Source organism: Marasmius oreades, chromosome 9 (assembly GCF_018924745.1).
Source record: "Marasmius oreades isolate 03SP1 chromosome 9, whole genome shotgun sequence".
Taxonomy (NCBI): Eukaryota; Fungi; Basidiomycota; class Agaricomycetes; order Agaricales; family Marasmiaceae; genus Marasmius; species Marasmius oreades.
The window spans coordinates 1316055-1332371 of record NC_057331.1 but is presented as its reverse complement, the minus strand read 5'-3'; the positions used below and the strand labels follow the sequence as shown (position 1 = coordinate 1332371).

The 16317-nt window shown below is 48.8% G+C and overlaps 6 protein-coding genes across 6 annotated transcripts; 1 reads left to right on the top strand and 5 right to left on the bottom strand.

Annotated features, from left to right (window-relative positions):
- E1B28_013339 (uncharacterized protein) lies at positions 1 to 3074 on the bottom strand. Its single transcript, XM_043158489.1, has 3 exons — positions 2657 to 3074; positions 1186 to 2585; positions 1 to 1128 (listed from the first exon to the last, which is right to left on the bottom strand). Exons 1-3 carry the CDS (start codon positions 2998 to 3000, stop codon positions 233 to 235), a joined length of 2640 nt encoding a protein of 879 aa, XP_043003837.1. The 5' UTR covers positions 3001 to 3074; the 3' UTR covers positions 1 to 232.
- Positions 3075 to 4455: 1381 nt separating this feature from the next.
- On the bottom strand, positions 4456 to 5043 carry E1B28_013338 (uncharacterized protein; the record flags this gene model as incomplete). The annotated part of the gene is made up of 1 exon (XM_043158488.1): positions 4456 to 5043. The coding sequence occupies one exon, from the start codon at positions 5041 to 5043 to the stop codon at positions 4456 to 4458; it is 588 nt and encodes a 195-aa protein (XP_043003836.1).
- Positions 5044 to 5971: 928 nt separating this feature from the next.
- E1B28_013337 (uncharacterized protein) lies at positions 5972 to 6556 on the bottom strand (the record flags this gene model as incomplete). The annotated part of the gene is made up of 1 exon (XM_043158487.1): positions 5972 to 6556. One exon carries the CDS (start codon positions 6554 to 6556, stop codon positions 5972 to 5974), a length of 585 nt encoding a protein of 194 aa, XP_043003835.1.
- Positions 6557 to 8299: 1743 nt separating this feature from the next.
- On the bottom strand, positions 8300 to 9309 carry E1B28_013336 (uncharacterized protein). Its single transcript, XM_043158486.1, has 2 exons — positions 8489 to 9309; positions 8300 to 8433 (listed from the first exon to the last, which is right to left on the bottom strand). Exons 1-2 carry the CDS (start codon positions 9146 to 9148, stop codon positions 8377 to 8379), a joined length of 717 nt encoding a protein of 238 aa, XP_043003834.1. The 5' UTR covers positions 9149 to 9309; the 3' UTR covers positions 8300 to 8376.
- A 142-nt stretch (positions 9310 to 9451) lies between these two features.
- Positions 9452 to 11750, bottom strand: E1B28_013335 (uncharacterized protein). Its single transcript, XM_043158485.1, has 3 exons — positions 11072 to 11750; positions 10813 to 11014; positions 9452 to 10752 (listed from the first exon to the last, which is right to left on the bottom strand). The coding sequence occupies exons 1-3, from the start codon at positions 11706 to 11708 to the stop codon at positions 9609 to 9611; spliced, it is 1983 nt and encodes a 660-aa protein (XP_043003833.1). The 5' UTR covers positions 11709 to 11750; the 3' UTR covers positions 9452 to 9608.
- A 2058-nt stretch (positions 11751 to 13808) lies between these two features.
- On the top strand, positions 13809 to 15571 carry E1B28_013334 (uncharacterized protein; the record flags this gene model as incomplete). Its single annotated transcript, XM_043158484.1, has 9 exons — positions 13809 to 13828; positions 13887 to 14055; positions 14140 to 14274; positions 14331 to 14450; positions 14506 to 14644; positions 14722 to 14852; positions 14918 to 15160; positions 15227 to 15442; positions 15509 to 15571. 9 exons carry the CDS (start codon positions 13809 to 13811, stop codon positions 15569 to 15571), a joined length of 1236 nt encoding a protein of 411 aa, XP_043003832.1.
- Positions 15572 to 16317: the final 746 nt, after the last annotated feature.

The window sequence follows — 16317 nt, the reverse complement described above, 5'->3', positions numbered from 1 at the left end:
GTCTAACACAACGGATGGCAGGGATCAGTTCATAATAGAAGGGGGAACACATTATTGAGGATAAGACATGACACACTGGTATTAATTGGCCAACGGAACTGACATTACTGCGGGAGCTGCGAATCATGATACGGAAGGGGAACACGTTGAAGTATCTAACTTAACATAAAGCTGGACATCAAACATAATCAAAGAAAAACACGAAATCTATACGAGTCAAAATTCGTTCTTTTCAAACAACTTCCCCCCGGATTCTAGCTTCCTCCAAACTCAACTGAAGAGCGAGTTTAAGATCCTCATCTTCATCATCACTCACACCACAAACCGAAAACGTCGCAGGCTTGTGAGGAGCGTTGTTCTGTTTCGAAGACGTTGATGTTGATGCCTCAGCCGACGTATAAGACGGGGATGGAGACCCAGCAGCCCAGGCGCCCTTCCTACTCGGACCTTCACTAAAACTCTTCTTCGACAACTTCGGCGAAATCGAAGGAAACGGGTCGGAGCCTTCGTCTACATTCCTCCCCGCAACCCCGGCCAGATCGATGTCCGAGACAGAACTCGCCACAGAGCTCCATGATTGTGAAACGCCCCCAACGGATCGAGATTCTTGATCACCACCACCACCACCCCACCCGGCTTCCCTAGCTTCCTGTCGGAACCTCGGAGAAACCTGGACTTTCTCATTCGAAAACGGCCGGGGTGGGGTATACGCAGAATATATCGGCCTCGAGGATCGGGGAGGTGATTGCGGTAACGAAGATGAAAGTCCTGGTGATGAAGGTTTCGGGGAACCTTGACTGGAACTCCTCGAGCTTGGTGGACTGGTGGCCGTAGAAGTCGGCAGTTCTCGAGTACTCGGAATCATCCCATCCCCAAAATTAAAATCCCCTTCGAAAACGCCTTCCTCAACGAGATGTTGTTGCTGTTGCGCCTCCTGAGCCTCACGCGCCAATGCCTCGTCCCTACTCAACATAAGCACATACTCCACAGCTTCGACCTCGTTTAATCCCAATCTCTCCAAATTGAGTCTCTGTCGACGTTCCCTCCCGTGAATGACCCTCATATACTCAGATTCAGCGTTTTGCTCTTGCATTGAATCCGAGATGAGTTGATTAAGGATGTGATGATCTAAAATATGACTTTGTGAGTATGGTAGTGAAAACCCAATTTTGATGAGACACTTACCATGCCCCTTCGCCATACTCGTCCCTTTCGCTTTCTTCTTCCCAGCCTGCTTCGATTTCATCTTATTCGTCTTTGGTACCAAATCCGCCTTATACCCCATCACCCGATCACCTACACTGATCGCCAAAACATCCTTTTCAGGCCCCAGCAAAATCTTCTTGACACCTTCAACTCGTTCCGCTACATTCCCCCCACCACCACGAGGTCGAGATCTTGGCATCGGAGATCCAAACGTCCTCAACCGTTCGAACGTATACGAATCAAACGCGCTCGTACTCCCATTCACAGATCCCGTCACGAGTGTAACAGAGTTCCATGCTAACGCAGTGACACTCTGGCCATCAGTGTGAGCTTCAAATTTCCGGAGAGGTTTAACGGCAGTGGACTGAGATGGGGGAGGGTAAGGGTATACGCACACCCAACCTAGACTCGTACCGGTGATAATAAAACTCGTTTCGCCCTCACGACTTGGACAGAGACAAGGGAAAACCGAGCTGACTGTGCCTATGAACGAGGACTGGTCCTTGAATGTGGTAATGTTAGGCTGCGCACCAAGGTCCTCGAAAGGGATGGCGATTCGATAGAACTCAGGTTGAGAGTCGTAGGCAACTATAACACAGATAAAGTTGGTGTCGGTAACAACATCGACATGAAGGGCCCTGATGATGGGATCGGTCAGGATTGTGTGGGAATCCTCGGGAGTTTGAGCATTGGCCTGGACAGGGCACGATACTTTGTTTTTGGTCCCACCAATCGTCTCCCGGTCTACAGCCGTTACTGCAAGTCCAGTCCATACAATCACATCCCCGCTACTCGTACCAGCAACGACAGCGGTGCCAGACTTGCCTGTTACCAGACGAATGGTAGTGGGATATTCCGGAATGAGATATTCAGACGTCCAAAAACATCGGACAGTCTTTGCATCCCAGATTTTGATACGACCATCCTTGGCGCCAGAGGCAACTAAACCTCCTCCATCATCCCAAACGACATCCACCACTTCCCCCTCATGCTGATCCTGTACGGTACATCTCCCCAGCTTAGCAGCCGATCTCGTATTCGTATCCATCGTCTTCGCAGCAATTGAAACCGCAACCTCTCCGTTCCTCATACCCCATGCGATCTTCGCGGTACCACCATCTGAAGACATTGCACACGCAGATACATCTGGTGCAAACTCCGTGTTGGGATTGCCTATTCCCAACCCAGTTCCTGCTGCAGACGGGGAAAGAAAGCCTCGGAGGACTTTACCGGTCAACAAGACTGAGCGCGAGACAATGCCGTACTGTAAAGAGGATGCTAACAAGGACGGTACTGCGTTGTTCAACAAGTGAACATCAGACACTGATGAATGCACGGGAGCGTATGCGATAGTCGAGTTTCGTAGGGACTCCCAACGCCTAGATTTATCACAATTATCAGTTTTTTCCCCCTCAGTTCACATATATGTAAAATCTATAGTTCCCCTTACCTGCGAATATTAGACCGAGCTACGTATTCCCTAGCCCAAGAGGACTCTGATCTCCTGAGCAAAAGCCCTGTTGACGGATCCAAGTCGGCTTCTGGTTTGACACCTAAAAAATTGAGGAGAAAAGCTCTCCGCCAGGTATGGTCGTCCTTGACATGCTCATGGAGAAACTTGTTCACCCCTGAGACCGCAAAAAGACTTGCTGGGTCAAGATAAGAAGTGACATGGGTGAGGTTCTCTTTTGCGAGGATGTCAAATCCATATTGATTAGAATTTGATTGTGAGGATTGTGAAGTTGGTTTCTGAAATTCTGGTTTGAGTGATGCTCTGAGAGAACTATGGGGCATAAAACAAGTGAAGATTTAGAGCTGCAGAGGGTTGAGCGCACACTAAGGCGCTGTTGGTGGTGGTTCGGGTTCAAGCCGATTAAGTTCTCAATCGCCAAGATAGCGTATTATATCAGCAGTGCGGCGTCGACCAGCGTCAGTCGGGACCGGAACCCATGTTCCTGCTGCCCTTTCATAGATCCCTCAAAATTTCAACGTATCAGCGCCGTCAGGATCCTTCGATACTTTCTCAGGTCGGGTTCAGGTGTCAATTCAACACGCGGGCTATACATACTTATAACTGTACTTATTTCGTTCAGATGGCGAAAAGTTTCGGATCGACTTGATTCCGGACTTTCAATCCAAAGATTTCGAATGATGTTGTTCAACTATGTGAAACGGGTTGGAAGGAGCGACTGCTGCGCTGGCCAAGAAGCATCGGCCAATTCATGCTCTCAATGTATCTCAGCCCCAACATCCGGGCTGGCGAGGCTCCCTTTCTTCCTTTGCCAGTGCTCGTGTACCACACTCTATCACAGCTATCCCAGGTCAAGGAACGAAGAAGTTGAAGGAGTTGTTGGTGATGCAGATGTGTTTCTACAGGCGTATAGACCTGGAGCTCTGGAGAATAAGGGATTTGGGGTCAAATAGGTTGCTTTTACGGGGGGAGATCGAGAACATGGGAGTGTTTGCGCGAATCTTTGTGCATGGAGCTGGGGACCTTAGAAAGACGAGTGCTTTGCTGTCAATTCTTGCCAAAAGAGACTCATGAGTCAGGGACCCTTCATATTTTGGCTCTTTGCTTCAAACCAAGTGGACTCAACGTTGCGGAGACAGAAGCATACGCTGGTCGCCAAAACCGTTCCCAGTACATTTTCCAGGCGCTGGACGATTCCACTGGTAGCTTCCTCCTCGCGTTCAGGATCAGTGCTGCCCTCTGCAAATTTATCGTACGCCAAAATGTTTGCTGTGTTGCCGGAGCCCTTGGGCACGTAACACAGAAAAACGTAAGATTTTTGCTACCGTTACTGCTCTCATTGGTCTTAGGGGTTCTCACTTTCGTTATGTGGGCATTTCTTATTTTTTTCTGCTTTTCTTTCTTGTCGTGCTGACGTCCTGCCTTGTCTCTCTTTTTTCCACCTATTCCTTGATTGCAGACATACTGCGACTATGTTGGTCCTGAGACCCAAAAGCCGATGAGCGAAGAGTGGCAAGCCACGAACAAGAAGGCTTTAGAAGCTAGGGTGAACCCGATCTCTGGTAAGTTTCGGCTTTCACCTTCGTTCCCGCGTGCTTATAGCTATCCAATTGTCTATTCAGGTAGAAGACCAAAAGGGCAAGGGTTCCGTCACGGAAGCTCTTTCAATTTATCATGAATGACCCGTTGTGCACACGCATCGTCGTTCTTTCTCATTATTAACCCATTCCTGTTCAACCCTACGTACCAACTACCGGGAGAAATTCTGTCACAACTATTCAATTATCTTCCATCTTAGAGTCCTCATCTTTCACCTGGGACTCCTTCACGTCTCTGGTTCCCCACCATAATGTGATCTCCAAATCCTGCACGATTGGTATCGTGTCCTTATACTTCTCCAGCTTTCGCTGGCCAACCTTCAGGTCAGACAGATTCGCGTCCGGAGTGGTGCTGAATGCAACGACCCAGGTTGTGCATGGGGCGAAAGATCCCTTGGGCTTCGCGTTGTCTACCTTCTCGCAGTCTTTCTTGACTTCGAGTTTGAAGCCCGCCGCCCCGGTATTCTTTGCCTCGCATTTTAGCTCGATGGCGTTGTAGAAGATATGGTAGGCCGATTTGGTAGTCATAAAGAGGATGTCCGATCTCTTCTGAGTCTCGCCATAGGTGTATTCCTCACGGGTGACCTTGATCTCACAGTCAGGGTATTTGTTGTTTAAAAAAAAGTCTTCGAGGTAGATGGCGAGCTCGAGTTGTACCCAACCTTCCCACCCGCCACGTTGCTGATACGCCTGCCGTATTCTGTCTTTGATGTGGTGGTTCTTCCCCCAGTCGATGATCGCTCCGAGTATCGGGTTTGTGGTGTTCATGGTTCTCTGGGTGAGCAGGGTAAAGCGACTTTAGCTCAAATGTCAGCCGTGTTTGTGCTCTCGAGGAAGGGCATACCGGTAAGTGGTGCAACTGTTCTGTGTGTTGAGGGTCTCAAATTTCAACGCCCGCTTTTATTCCAAAAGTTCATCAAGCATATGCATCTCAGGAACTCCATTGTCTCCTGCGGAGGAGGCACATCGCTCGGATCGCTGGAAGCCCCGAGCATATTTCACGGCACTCGCAGGATATTCCCCTGAAGCTGGTGGGTCCGAGTGTATACTTAACACAGGAACGTTCCTATCCTACGACAGACAGACGTCGCTTGGGAATCAGAGCCGGGACACCTAAAATGAGACCTATGTTATCTCTATGAAGGCTTCAATGTGCCTAGGACTGCGGTGATAAAACTAATGTTGTTGCGGTCCTGGCCTGGACCTTGAAGCCAGGCCTTGCATTTGGGCTTATACTTGGCTCATGGCTCAGGCTCGTACCTGTGAAAGCCCTGGCTTTTCGGCACAACGATGAGTATATCTATTCTATGCCATTGGCGACAAGGGCAAGACAAGGGTCAACTGTGAGTTCGAAATGCTTTCCCCAAAGCCCATCATCTCAAATTGAGCTTGCCATGCACATATCCTAGGTGTTTAAACGACCGACTCGTCGTCAGGGTTTAACGTCAACATTCATTAGTAACCGGCTACGACTTCAACGCTTCACCTCCGAGTGACTTAACCTCCCAATATTCAGCCCCTTCTGTCCGAACCCATCCCTTGCCTCATTCGGGCCTTAATTTTATCGGTACCAGTCCTCAAGTCAAAAAGAAGGCATTAGCGAAGCGAAGGCTCTGACTGTCGTCCTTTCTCATTATCAACACATTCCTGTTCAACCCTATGTACCAATTACCGGGAGAAACTATGTCGCAACTATTCAATTATCTTCCATCTCGGACTCCTTCACGTCTCTGGTTCCCCACCATAATGTGATTTCCAAACCATGCGCGATTGGTATCGTGTTCTTATACCGCTCCAGATTTCGCTGGCCAACCTTCAGGTCAGACAGATTCGCGTCCGGAGTGGTGCTGAATGCAAGGACCCAGGCTGCGCAAGGGGCGAAAGATTCCTTGGGCTTCGCGTTGTCTACCTTCGTGCAGTCGTTCTTGACTTCGAGTCTGAACCCTGCCTTCCCGGTATTCAGTGTCTCGCATTTCAGCTCGATGGCGTTGTAGAAGACGGTGCCGTTCTCTCGGATAGTTGTGAAGAGGATATCCGATCTCTGCTGAGTCTCGCCATAGGTGTATTCCTCACGGGTGACCTTGATCTCACGGCCAGGGAATAAGGTATTCTTGAAAAATTCTCCGAGGTAGATGGCGAGCTCGACTTGTACCCAACCTTCCCACCCGCCACGTTGCTGATGCGCCCGCCATATTCTGTCTTTGATGTGGTTGTCCTTCCCCCACTCGATGATCGCGTCGAGCATCGGAGTTGCGGTCTTGATAGGATCGTTTGGGTCCATGGTTCTCTCGTGAGCAGGGTAAAGCGACTCTAGCCCAAATGTCAGCCGTGTTATCGCTTTGTGCTCTTGAGGAAGGGGCTTACCGGCAAGTGGTGTAACTGTTCTGTGCTTCTGAGGGGTTCAAATTTCAACGCCTGCTTTTATTCCAAAAGTTCATCAAGCAGGAACTCTATTGTGTCCTGCGGAGGAGGCACATCGCTCGGATGGCTTGAAGTCCCGAGCATATTTCACGGCACTCGTAGGGATATTCCCCTGAAGCTGGGGGGTCCGAGTGTGTACTCAACACAGGAACGTTCCTATCCTAGGACAGACAGACGTCGCTTGGAAATCAGAGCCGGGACACCTAAAATGAGACGTATGTTATCTCTATGAAGGCTTCAATGTGCCTAGGACTGCGGTGATAAAACTAATGTTGTTGCGATCCTGGCCTGGACCTTGAAGCCAGGTCTTGCAGTCGGGCTTAGACTTAGTTCATGGCTCGGGCTCGTCCTTGTGAAAACCCTGGCTTTTCGGCATTCAAATCCAGGTGGTTGGGTGCCTAGTCTTAACGGTTTTCTCCGGCTATACCTCCACAACGTGAGCGAGACGGTTTGAGGTTGGCTACCGTTATCTTCGCGTCGATTTCAACAATTCACGATGATAATTACCTTCTTCCACCCTCCTTCTCTGTCCGGAGTGAAAATGCATCCGATTCGTGCACTCGATTGTATCTCAAACTCCAACATTCCGGCTGGCGAGGCTACCTTTCTTCCTTGCCAGTGCTTCAGCTACGGGTTCACGGTGGGCCTCTGGGCTCATACAACGACGACCGGAGACGAAGGGCATTCTACAGCACGGTCTATCACAGCCCAAGAGGTTTTGTTAGTGCGGTATCCCAGGTTTGGCTAAACAAGGTCGGACGATAAATCCCAATATGTCCCTCACACTCCACCTCCTCACAGTGCTTATGTGGAGACAATACATCTCCCATCTCCTATTTTGTCTGTTCGAAGTTGACTACCGTTGTCTTCACTCGATTTCAACAATCCACGATGACTACCGGCGTCCAAGTCAAAGTTTCAACCTCCTTCTCGGGTACATGGTTAACCCTTTTCCTTCGCGTTGTCGGCGGTTAACAGAGAACTTCTCCAGACGAACCCCGGGCGCCTTCTGTAGCTCAATATCCAAATGCTCCCCAGGCCTCGAGACTGGTTTTAGTGGCACGTATCCTCCTTATGATCTTGAAGAATTTCCCGTCGAATGTTCTATACTCTGGTGTCTGCGCTGAAGCGGTGTTAGTGCCTTGAGGTGCGGGATTATCGATTATCCTTCGATAACGCTGACTGAGAAAATCTGATATCAATCCTTTTTTTTTTTTGCAGGCAAGACCTTCTGGCTGACAGGGTCTGTTCGATGATGTTCTGAACAGATCGAGGTAGTAAACGTTTGCTTCTCCTAATCCCTCGGTGCTACTAGTACGTTCAACCTACTTTTTTTGCCGTTGAAGGGCTTCATTCTCAAGCAGTAACTTCACGGTTTTCCACACAGGAACCCCGGTTCACTACACCGCATTGACCCAGTTACTAGCTTCGATGTCAAGGTACCCACGCAACGAGTTTGCTACGAAACGTACCTTTGAAAAGGGGGGGGGAGTGGCACTATGACGGTTACGCGGAACGGTGATAATCAAACGATGGTCACCCTTATTCATATGGGTGAATTCAACAGGTGAGGGTAACAAGGTAAGGACTTAATGAAAGGAACAGGGTAGTTAGTGTATTTTTAGGCTAATTGATACTGGTACAGGGGTTGCAATAATCTTCCGAGTCTATGTGTACATTTCACGCCTCCTCCACCAACAGCCCATTCAACCAATGTCCATTTCGAGATAGCACGAACTATGAAAACAGTGTCAGCTTCAAAAAGCCAAAGACTCTGAATAGAGTGAATCACCTTGAACGCTCCATGGCACCTCGATCTTCCTCTCTGCTGTTGATTATATGCCACTAGCTCGCTCCGAATATAATCTTCAGCCGAAGAGTGATTATCCCCGGGCTTGTACCAGATCGAGCCTTGGTCCAGACTAGGGGATGGGAAGAACCGATCATCGTACAGTTTGACGATGAACTTGGAGGTAGCACTGGGTGTATGGGGAAGCACAGTATCCCCAATCGAAATGAGTCTACATCGGAATCCCAGACAATCTGGGGAATCTAGAGGATCGAGAAGCTGGATTTTGAATATCCGTGAATCGAGGAGTGTCGAAGCTTGGGCGGTGTGTGTATATGCTATGTCCGTCGCAGCCCCCGCGACCAAGATGTCCCCAGTTTTGATCATCTTGGTCTTCAGCATGGATTGGTTTTTGAGATTCCACTCTTTCCATCTCAGGAACTGACCAGCGTGTCTGTGGTCGTTCTGTATGGCGTGCGGATTGAAATCAGAGTGGCGTTTACGCGTCAGAATGATGTGTTGGTCGGTTTGTGGTTCAGAAAGACTGGGGGTTGTTAGAGAAGGGGTGATGAATACGTTGGGCGGTCTACGAGCTATGGCAGATGCTTGGGGGATACCCGCACGAGAGGAGTTAACGACTGATCTGGGGAAAGAGAGAGCCATGGTGTCGCGTAGTGAGGGGGAACGCTGGTATTTAAACTGTTGCAGTTCATAGTGTCAGCTGGTGACGGATCACGTTTTGAACTGAATTGGCATATTGCGATATGGCCGGAGTAGTTGACCAGCTGGTGTACTAGATGCTAACAGCAAGAGGGAACTGACCCACTTTTTCGGGATTATCCGATGTCAAGGCACGGAGTTGGCGAAATGTGACTCGTTCCAGTTGTTGGCGTCCCGAACGCAGCAGCAGGCAAGCGCGGCTTCTGTGGGACCATCTAGCACTTTGTACGATTCCGAATCATAAACGGGGTCTGGCCCATCAGTAACTTCTGGCCCATTTTCACGTCGTACCGTCCTTCAAATGATACAGAGCTTCATAAATATAACGTGACAACAACGGATAACGATACATGCATGACGTCAACAGAATAAACCCGAAACCCGAAACCCGAAACCCGAAAATTCATGGATACATTCCCAGTCCACCCCTGCTCTCCTTTTCAGCCCTAGCGTACAGCTCTTCTCTCTTTTGTTCATCTCCAGTCAGATTGGCCAACGTCAATAACGCCTCTGCCAGTAAATCTTGCAAATCATCATCTTCATCATCCTCCGACTCTTCACTCGCAACCTTCCCACTCCCATCCCCATATTCATCATCCTCCGTGTCCGACCTTTTCCTCTTAAGAGTCGCCTTTCTTTTCTCTTTCTTTTCTTGTTCCCTCCCCCTCCTAGCTCTCTCAAGGAACCCTACTCCCTCGGTCAATATCTCTCTCGCCTCCTCCGCATCCTCGCTATCAAGCACATCCATCTCCCCACTCTCCAATGCCTCCTCAAATTCCTCAGCCAACGCCGTTCCTGCAATCAAACAACACCTCCCTCTCGCATGATCAATCTTCTCAGCATACACAGCTGAAGGCGACGAAGACTCCATCTTCATCTGATCAAACACCGAATCCGCCCATGAAGCCCAATATCGTCGTTCACCAGGCCCAGACAGCTTCTCCGACACCAGAAGAACCTCAGAAGCAATCGTGAAAAGCTCTTTCGCCCTAGAGAAATGATGCAGCTGCGATAACGAAGACCCAGAGGCCGGCGCTTGTTGTTCCGGATGGGGCATATGGAATATTCCTCTACTAAACTGATCCATCGCGAGCTTCAACAGATCATTCGGACTCGCTGTCCTCAACGACATTCGTCCTGTCACAGGCGGTCGTCGTTGTGCGATGATACTGAACGGGCTGTCGGGTGCCCATTCGGGCTCTGCTGTACCTCCATAACTTGTCGTCATCGACGCACTCTCACTCCCTTCCCCCTCCCCCTTATCCCTATCCCTAACGATCCTCTCATCCGCAAGACACACCAACGTCCTCCCCCATACAATAGCCATCCTCCAATCCTCTGGCGCCTCACACGCTCCCAACCCATGCGTCCGCGTAGGCAAATTCTCTCCCGTCTCAAACACATCCAGCGCTGCCATCCAATACGTATTTGGTGAGTTGGGTTCACCAGGTAAGCAGAGTGAAGGATCTTGAGCGATTAGATTCCCAAACAAGAATAAGGCGGTGCCGAAGATGTTGTGAAACGCTGTGGGTAGTTCCAGGCAAGTACTAATACGAACGTTGTCTTAGTCATGCGGGCTCTCTCTCTCTCCCCTGGTCTAGACTCACCACTTCTTCCGCTCCGACGATGCTGTAGTAGGACTAGTATTTTTCTGGCTCCAATCCTCGGGAGGCGTCCTAATCGGAGAATGCGTTCGAGATCCCGTAGAATTCGCAAACAACGTAGAGGGATCTTGATAGTCTTTTTGGAAACGGTGACATTCGTGTATAACACCTCTTATCAAAGGGATAGCTTCTGAAGGTTCTGCTGCTGTACATACATACAATTTTTAGTAAAAAAAAAGTTTTGCACTGAGAGAAAACGCACTTTCGTACTGCTCAGCAGCAGATGCGAACAGGTCTTTTAAATCCTCCCAATCTTCATAGTTGAATAGAGCCGTAGAAGATTTGATACCCTCCGATGAGCTGGTAGCAATTGCAGTAGCGAGGGAAGAAATGTCCATGATGCGTGCTCGTGATACAGAGGGTAACACGAAAGGCTGGAGGTGGTGTTGTTGATCTCCCCACAAAAAAATACTATTATTCTCCTCGTCAGATACAGGCGAACCAAGACGAGGTTTTTTGTTGTCGTTGTCGTTGATGTTGGTGAAAGAGGTCGCAGAGGTAGACGTGGAAGAACACCGCGAGATGCCGTCGTCGTCGTCTTCGTCAGTATCCGCGTCGTGATAGTGATCGTCCCAAATCCGTCGCGGCGACGACCGATGTCGATGGAGGTCGTCGGTGGGGTACGGGCGATAATGGGGATGGGGATGGGGATGGGGTAGATTGAGAAAACGTGCTTCTGTTACTGTAAATGTCACGCGTGCCTTCCACAGACCCTTCGGTCTTCGTCGCCGTGGCCGTGATGTGGTATTAGGATTAGTATTACGGGTTGAGGACATCGATGAGGACGAGGACGAGGACGGAGGGGTGATGGCGAAGAGAAAATTGGTGGTGAGGGACATTACGAGGCAAGGAGAAAATTCTTTAAGAAAAAGAGGAAAAACATACAATCAGTTAGGGATTATATTTTATTTTCATACGACGGACGGTCCAGAACGTGGATTTCATGATTCAACTTACGAGCGGGAATTCTGGGCCAGGCATCGTGTCGGCGATACGATGCAATCTGATTGGCTGCCATCCGTTGACTAGAACACCGCTTGATATCATCTCTCGATCTGTTCCCATTGGCTGTTGGGTCTAGACCCTATTACAACAAAAGTAGGTACCGTTGGTCTATTGTCATTGGACGGCCAATCATAATGATAAACCAACTCTGAGACGACGAAACCGCAAACCTGGGGCAGCCTATGGTCTTACGGAGGGGGGAAACTGGAAAACTGCCAGTGTAACAGTGTAGCAAAGCAAGAACAGGAAGAAAGAAAGAAGCCGCAGAATCCGTCCCCCTCTCACCTACTCTCATGGTTTCCAACAGCTCTATGGTCTCGAACGTCTAAGACCCGGTCGCCGTGTGCATAGGCTTATAACGAGCGTCCTCCATTTGGGTCCAAAGGAGATGCCTGCCATCCAAGCCAGTGTCTAGCCTCGTCTATTAAAAGCTTTCATCATCGAGATACGTGATAGATAGATAGATCCGGCGTTGGAGGGATAGAATGCCCGACGAGATTCCAGCAGAACGCTTTGTCAAAGCGTCGTAAGCATCTGCATCCGCGCGGGAGCTGTGGGCTGCCATTCTAGCTGCTTTGTTTGCAGTGGCGAGCTTGGCGAATCACAAGTTGACCCAGAGTTCTAGTCTTTTTCTCGCATTCGCATTTTTTTTAGCAGGGTGTAAGGACTGTAATTCTCCGGCGTCGCTAAAATTGAATTGGTGAATCAAAGCAATTTCCTCCCTTGCCAGTCTTATGATATGGCAGCGGCCCGCGAATGAGTTGTGTCGAGCATATGTATGTACTATACCAGAAATCAACGCCAGAGTTCCATTACGCCACACGCGAGGCCGAGTAAACGTGTGAAATGATTCCCTTCTTGCTTTTCCTACGAGTTAATCCCATAAGCCAAGCGTAAAGGTAAACAACCGTTGATGAAGGACTTACTGCAATATGGTCTCGTCGTTGCGACGTAAGGTCGGATTTTGTGGCGTTCATCCTCTTGCGGAGATACTTACTTGTTTCTCCTATATCTACTTCGATCTCCACGATGCCCTAGTATTGGTGGTTACCCACCTCGAGAGTAGCAGTCGAGCGCACGGTGAAAAGGGTCAAGAATATGTACCAAGGGAGATGCTGCTCTATGCGGAATCTTTTGGCCCGATGATAATTGGGGACCACCACTTATACGGTCCATCCTTGGGATCGGCATCTCGTCCCCCAAGAGGACCTTTGAGTCACCGAGCTCGTTCCTGACGTGCCTGTCACCAACGTTTTGGATAATCAAAATCCGCCGAATGGTTGGGACGGTCCGTCCGTGTAGGAAGGAACTTTTCAAATTCCCTATCCATGAGAACTTTTGTGGCGGCGGGTCAGTGTAAGGATTTTTGAATGGGAGAAAAAAAATGGGAATCCGGACGCGGTTCGTTGCCTTTTCTCTTCCGTGAGGATCTGGAATTAAAAATAAGACCTACGGATTCAGACAATCGAGGGCAGTGATCACAATCTTTGTTTTTCCTCGGATTTCCCGGATCGACGACAATCTCTTTTTTTTTCAGATCTGACTTCGAGTGAGGACTTTCGATACGCTTCGGCCTTGATAGAGAGATAAACGCGTTTTTGGGTCGCGATCCCTTGTCAATGCTGATCAAAGTTGATATCTTCTCTTGACTTCACGAAGGACAGTGAGAGCTTGCTTGCAGGGAATATAGGTTTCGTAGTAGCATCCAGGTACAGCAGACATTCAAACATCCTATAAGCCTTTATGGAGGCGCAGATGCGAAAGAGTTTGACAAGAGCTTGACTAGATGAGAGAAAGAATGCGTCATTTAGACGCTGGTGACTAGGCGCCAAAGCGGCAAGAGATGTAGATGTGACGGTCTGTGACATGTCGCACTTTGCGACCAGTCTTACGAACTCTTCGGAAGGTAATATTTGCAGCTGCTCTCACACAGAATGGACGTCAAAACAGCAAAGTATTCCGTTCTCTGCTCGTTTACCTACCTTCAAGATTACTCACTCGAATTTTACCAGGCGAAGAAAACTTACCGACAAATCTCTACCGAATGTAATCCTTCAAAACCCTGAATTCGCAGAGGACTCCAAGATGTATCAAAGCCTTTTAGATATGGAGAGAAAACTAGACTGGACAATGACGAGAAAGAGGGTAGACATCCAGGATTCGTTGTCTAGGACTCCCACTGTGTGTAACTTATCTTCCTTCCACGAACCAATATCTTACCAGGAAACGCGTCCACCCCGTTTTACTTTCTCGCTCTCTCCCCAGACGACACGAACATTACGGATATTTCTCAGTCACACCGTATCTTGCCAACCCTGGCAAACGGATGAGCACGCGAACCTGGAAAATGGAGAGAACATCCCCGCATGGCAATTCAAAATTGAAGGACGGCTTTTAGAGGTCTGTATACCCCACAATCGCGGAAACTCTTCATCTGAAACCACTGATTTCCGAAGCTCCCGAATCAACGTGCAAAAGATAAAACGCCACCGAGAAAGTTCTCGACGTTTATAAAGAGGATGGTCGTTGAACTCGATCGAGATACGAAATTGTATCCAGAAAGCAATATTGTTGAGGTGTGTTCACTCCGCTTTTTTTCTTACCGGCTTTGGACTCACCTCTTACGAATAGTGGCCACGGGCAACCGGGTCCCAAAATCCTCTTATGGACGGATTCACTGTTCGACGCACAGGCGATACACCGACCGCCGTTAGAGTCGTTATCTTCCTCGACCATTATCCAGAACAGTTCAAGGTTGCCCCAGAACTTGGTGGGTTCTTTTGGTTCAATGCTTTGGGCTTCAGTCAGCCAAGAAAAATAGTTGACCTCAATCTCGGACGGCAACAGGCAATATACTCGCAATCAAAGAAGAAAGTCGGTTAGGCGTTGTACAGGCATTATGGAGTTACATCAAAATCAACGGACTACAGGATAAGGCAGACAGGAGGATGGTTCATGCAAATGCAGAATTGAGACCGGTTCGTTGTTCCTGTTTCCTTTTCCGGCTTTGCTTCCTCAAACTCACAAGAAAGTCACACATTAGATCTTCGGTGGCCACGAAACTGTTCCGTTTGCGAAACTTCCCGAGTTCGTAACACGATATTTAATGCCTCCCGAGCCCATCTTGCTACACTATCAACTTGACCCCTCTATGTTACCTCCGGAGAGACCTTCAGCTTGGGATGTGGAGATTAAGATGGAGGATGCAGCAGCCAAAGCCAGGCTGGGGGTGTTAATACAGCCGAATAAAGAAGCCACCGTACAGATCACTAAGATGGATGAAGAGGTGTGTTTCTATTTCTTTTGCTCGAGTTGCCGAAACCCCACTCACTACAAAAAAAAAACAAATCAGATTGCATTGCTCGCACAATCCTTACACAACTCACACCTGAAGCGAACTTTCCTTGAGTCTTTCGCGAACGATCCGGCGTTGTTTATCCAAACGTGGTTGGAAAGCCAGTCGAGAGATTTAGAAACGATACTCGGGAGCGGACCTACGGAAGGGCTGACCGTTCGGCAGGAAGAGTTGAGGAGGAGTGAGTTCTTCAAATTACCGTGGGTCGAGGAGGTATGTCTTGGCGAGTCCGACATCTGTATATCCCGTGCGCTGACTGGACTCTTTCTTCCACTTCAGGCGGTTGCGGTACAAGAAGGGCTTAGACTGGCGGCAAAGGCTAATCAGCAGCAGACGACGTAAGGCTCGACCGGTAAGCCCATGGTGGGGCAGAATAATTTAATGTTATATCAGTGTATGTATTGCGATCCGTCTGTTCTTCGCTATCTTTCCTTTGGCGTATTGTCCTGCTGACCGTCATGTCATTTGCGACTCAACTCACGGCATAACCCAACAAAGATCCTCCTTCCACTTTCCTTCTCAAGCTGGTTCTCCCTTGGCCTAATGCCAGAGTGTCAATGAATTCGGTGGTAGCTCAGCTTCTAGAGGCTCAACGAGGATTCAGGTTCAGAAAATCCCAAATTGCAGAAAAATGATGGTCTTCAGTTCATTCCAAAGGTGGTACGTATCATCCCAGCCATTGGCTGAAGAGTTGAAATCAACAGCAGATACTCGCAATCAACAAGGACTCGCATTGTCGCTCTGAGGACATCAATAATACGTGAATGCTTATAAAGTATCTTACTGTTACAGCAGACATCAGAGAAGCGGTTTGTACTCCTTTTTTGTACTCAAAGGTTTCTATTTCGGATCAAGCTGACGAATAGACTCGGCCTGAAGGGAGTTTCCTCAATGGGCGCAAAGGCACTTGAGTTTCTATTACGTCGAGACTGTAGGTCGGTCACAAGGCAAGTCATGAATGGATGAATTCCTCCATCAAGCTGTGCTCACAGTCTTTTATTAGGCTACCTTCTCTGAATATGCGCCGGTGATGAAGCGTTTCATGTCCATACGTCCTTTATCAGAAACTTCGGATGTTTCACGCCGAA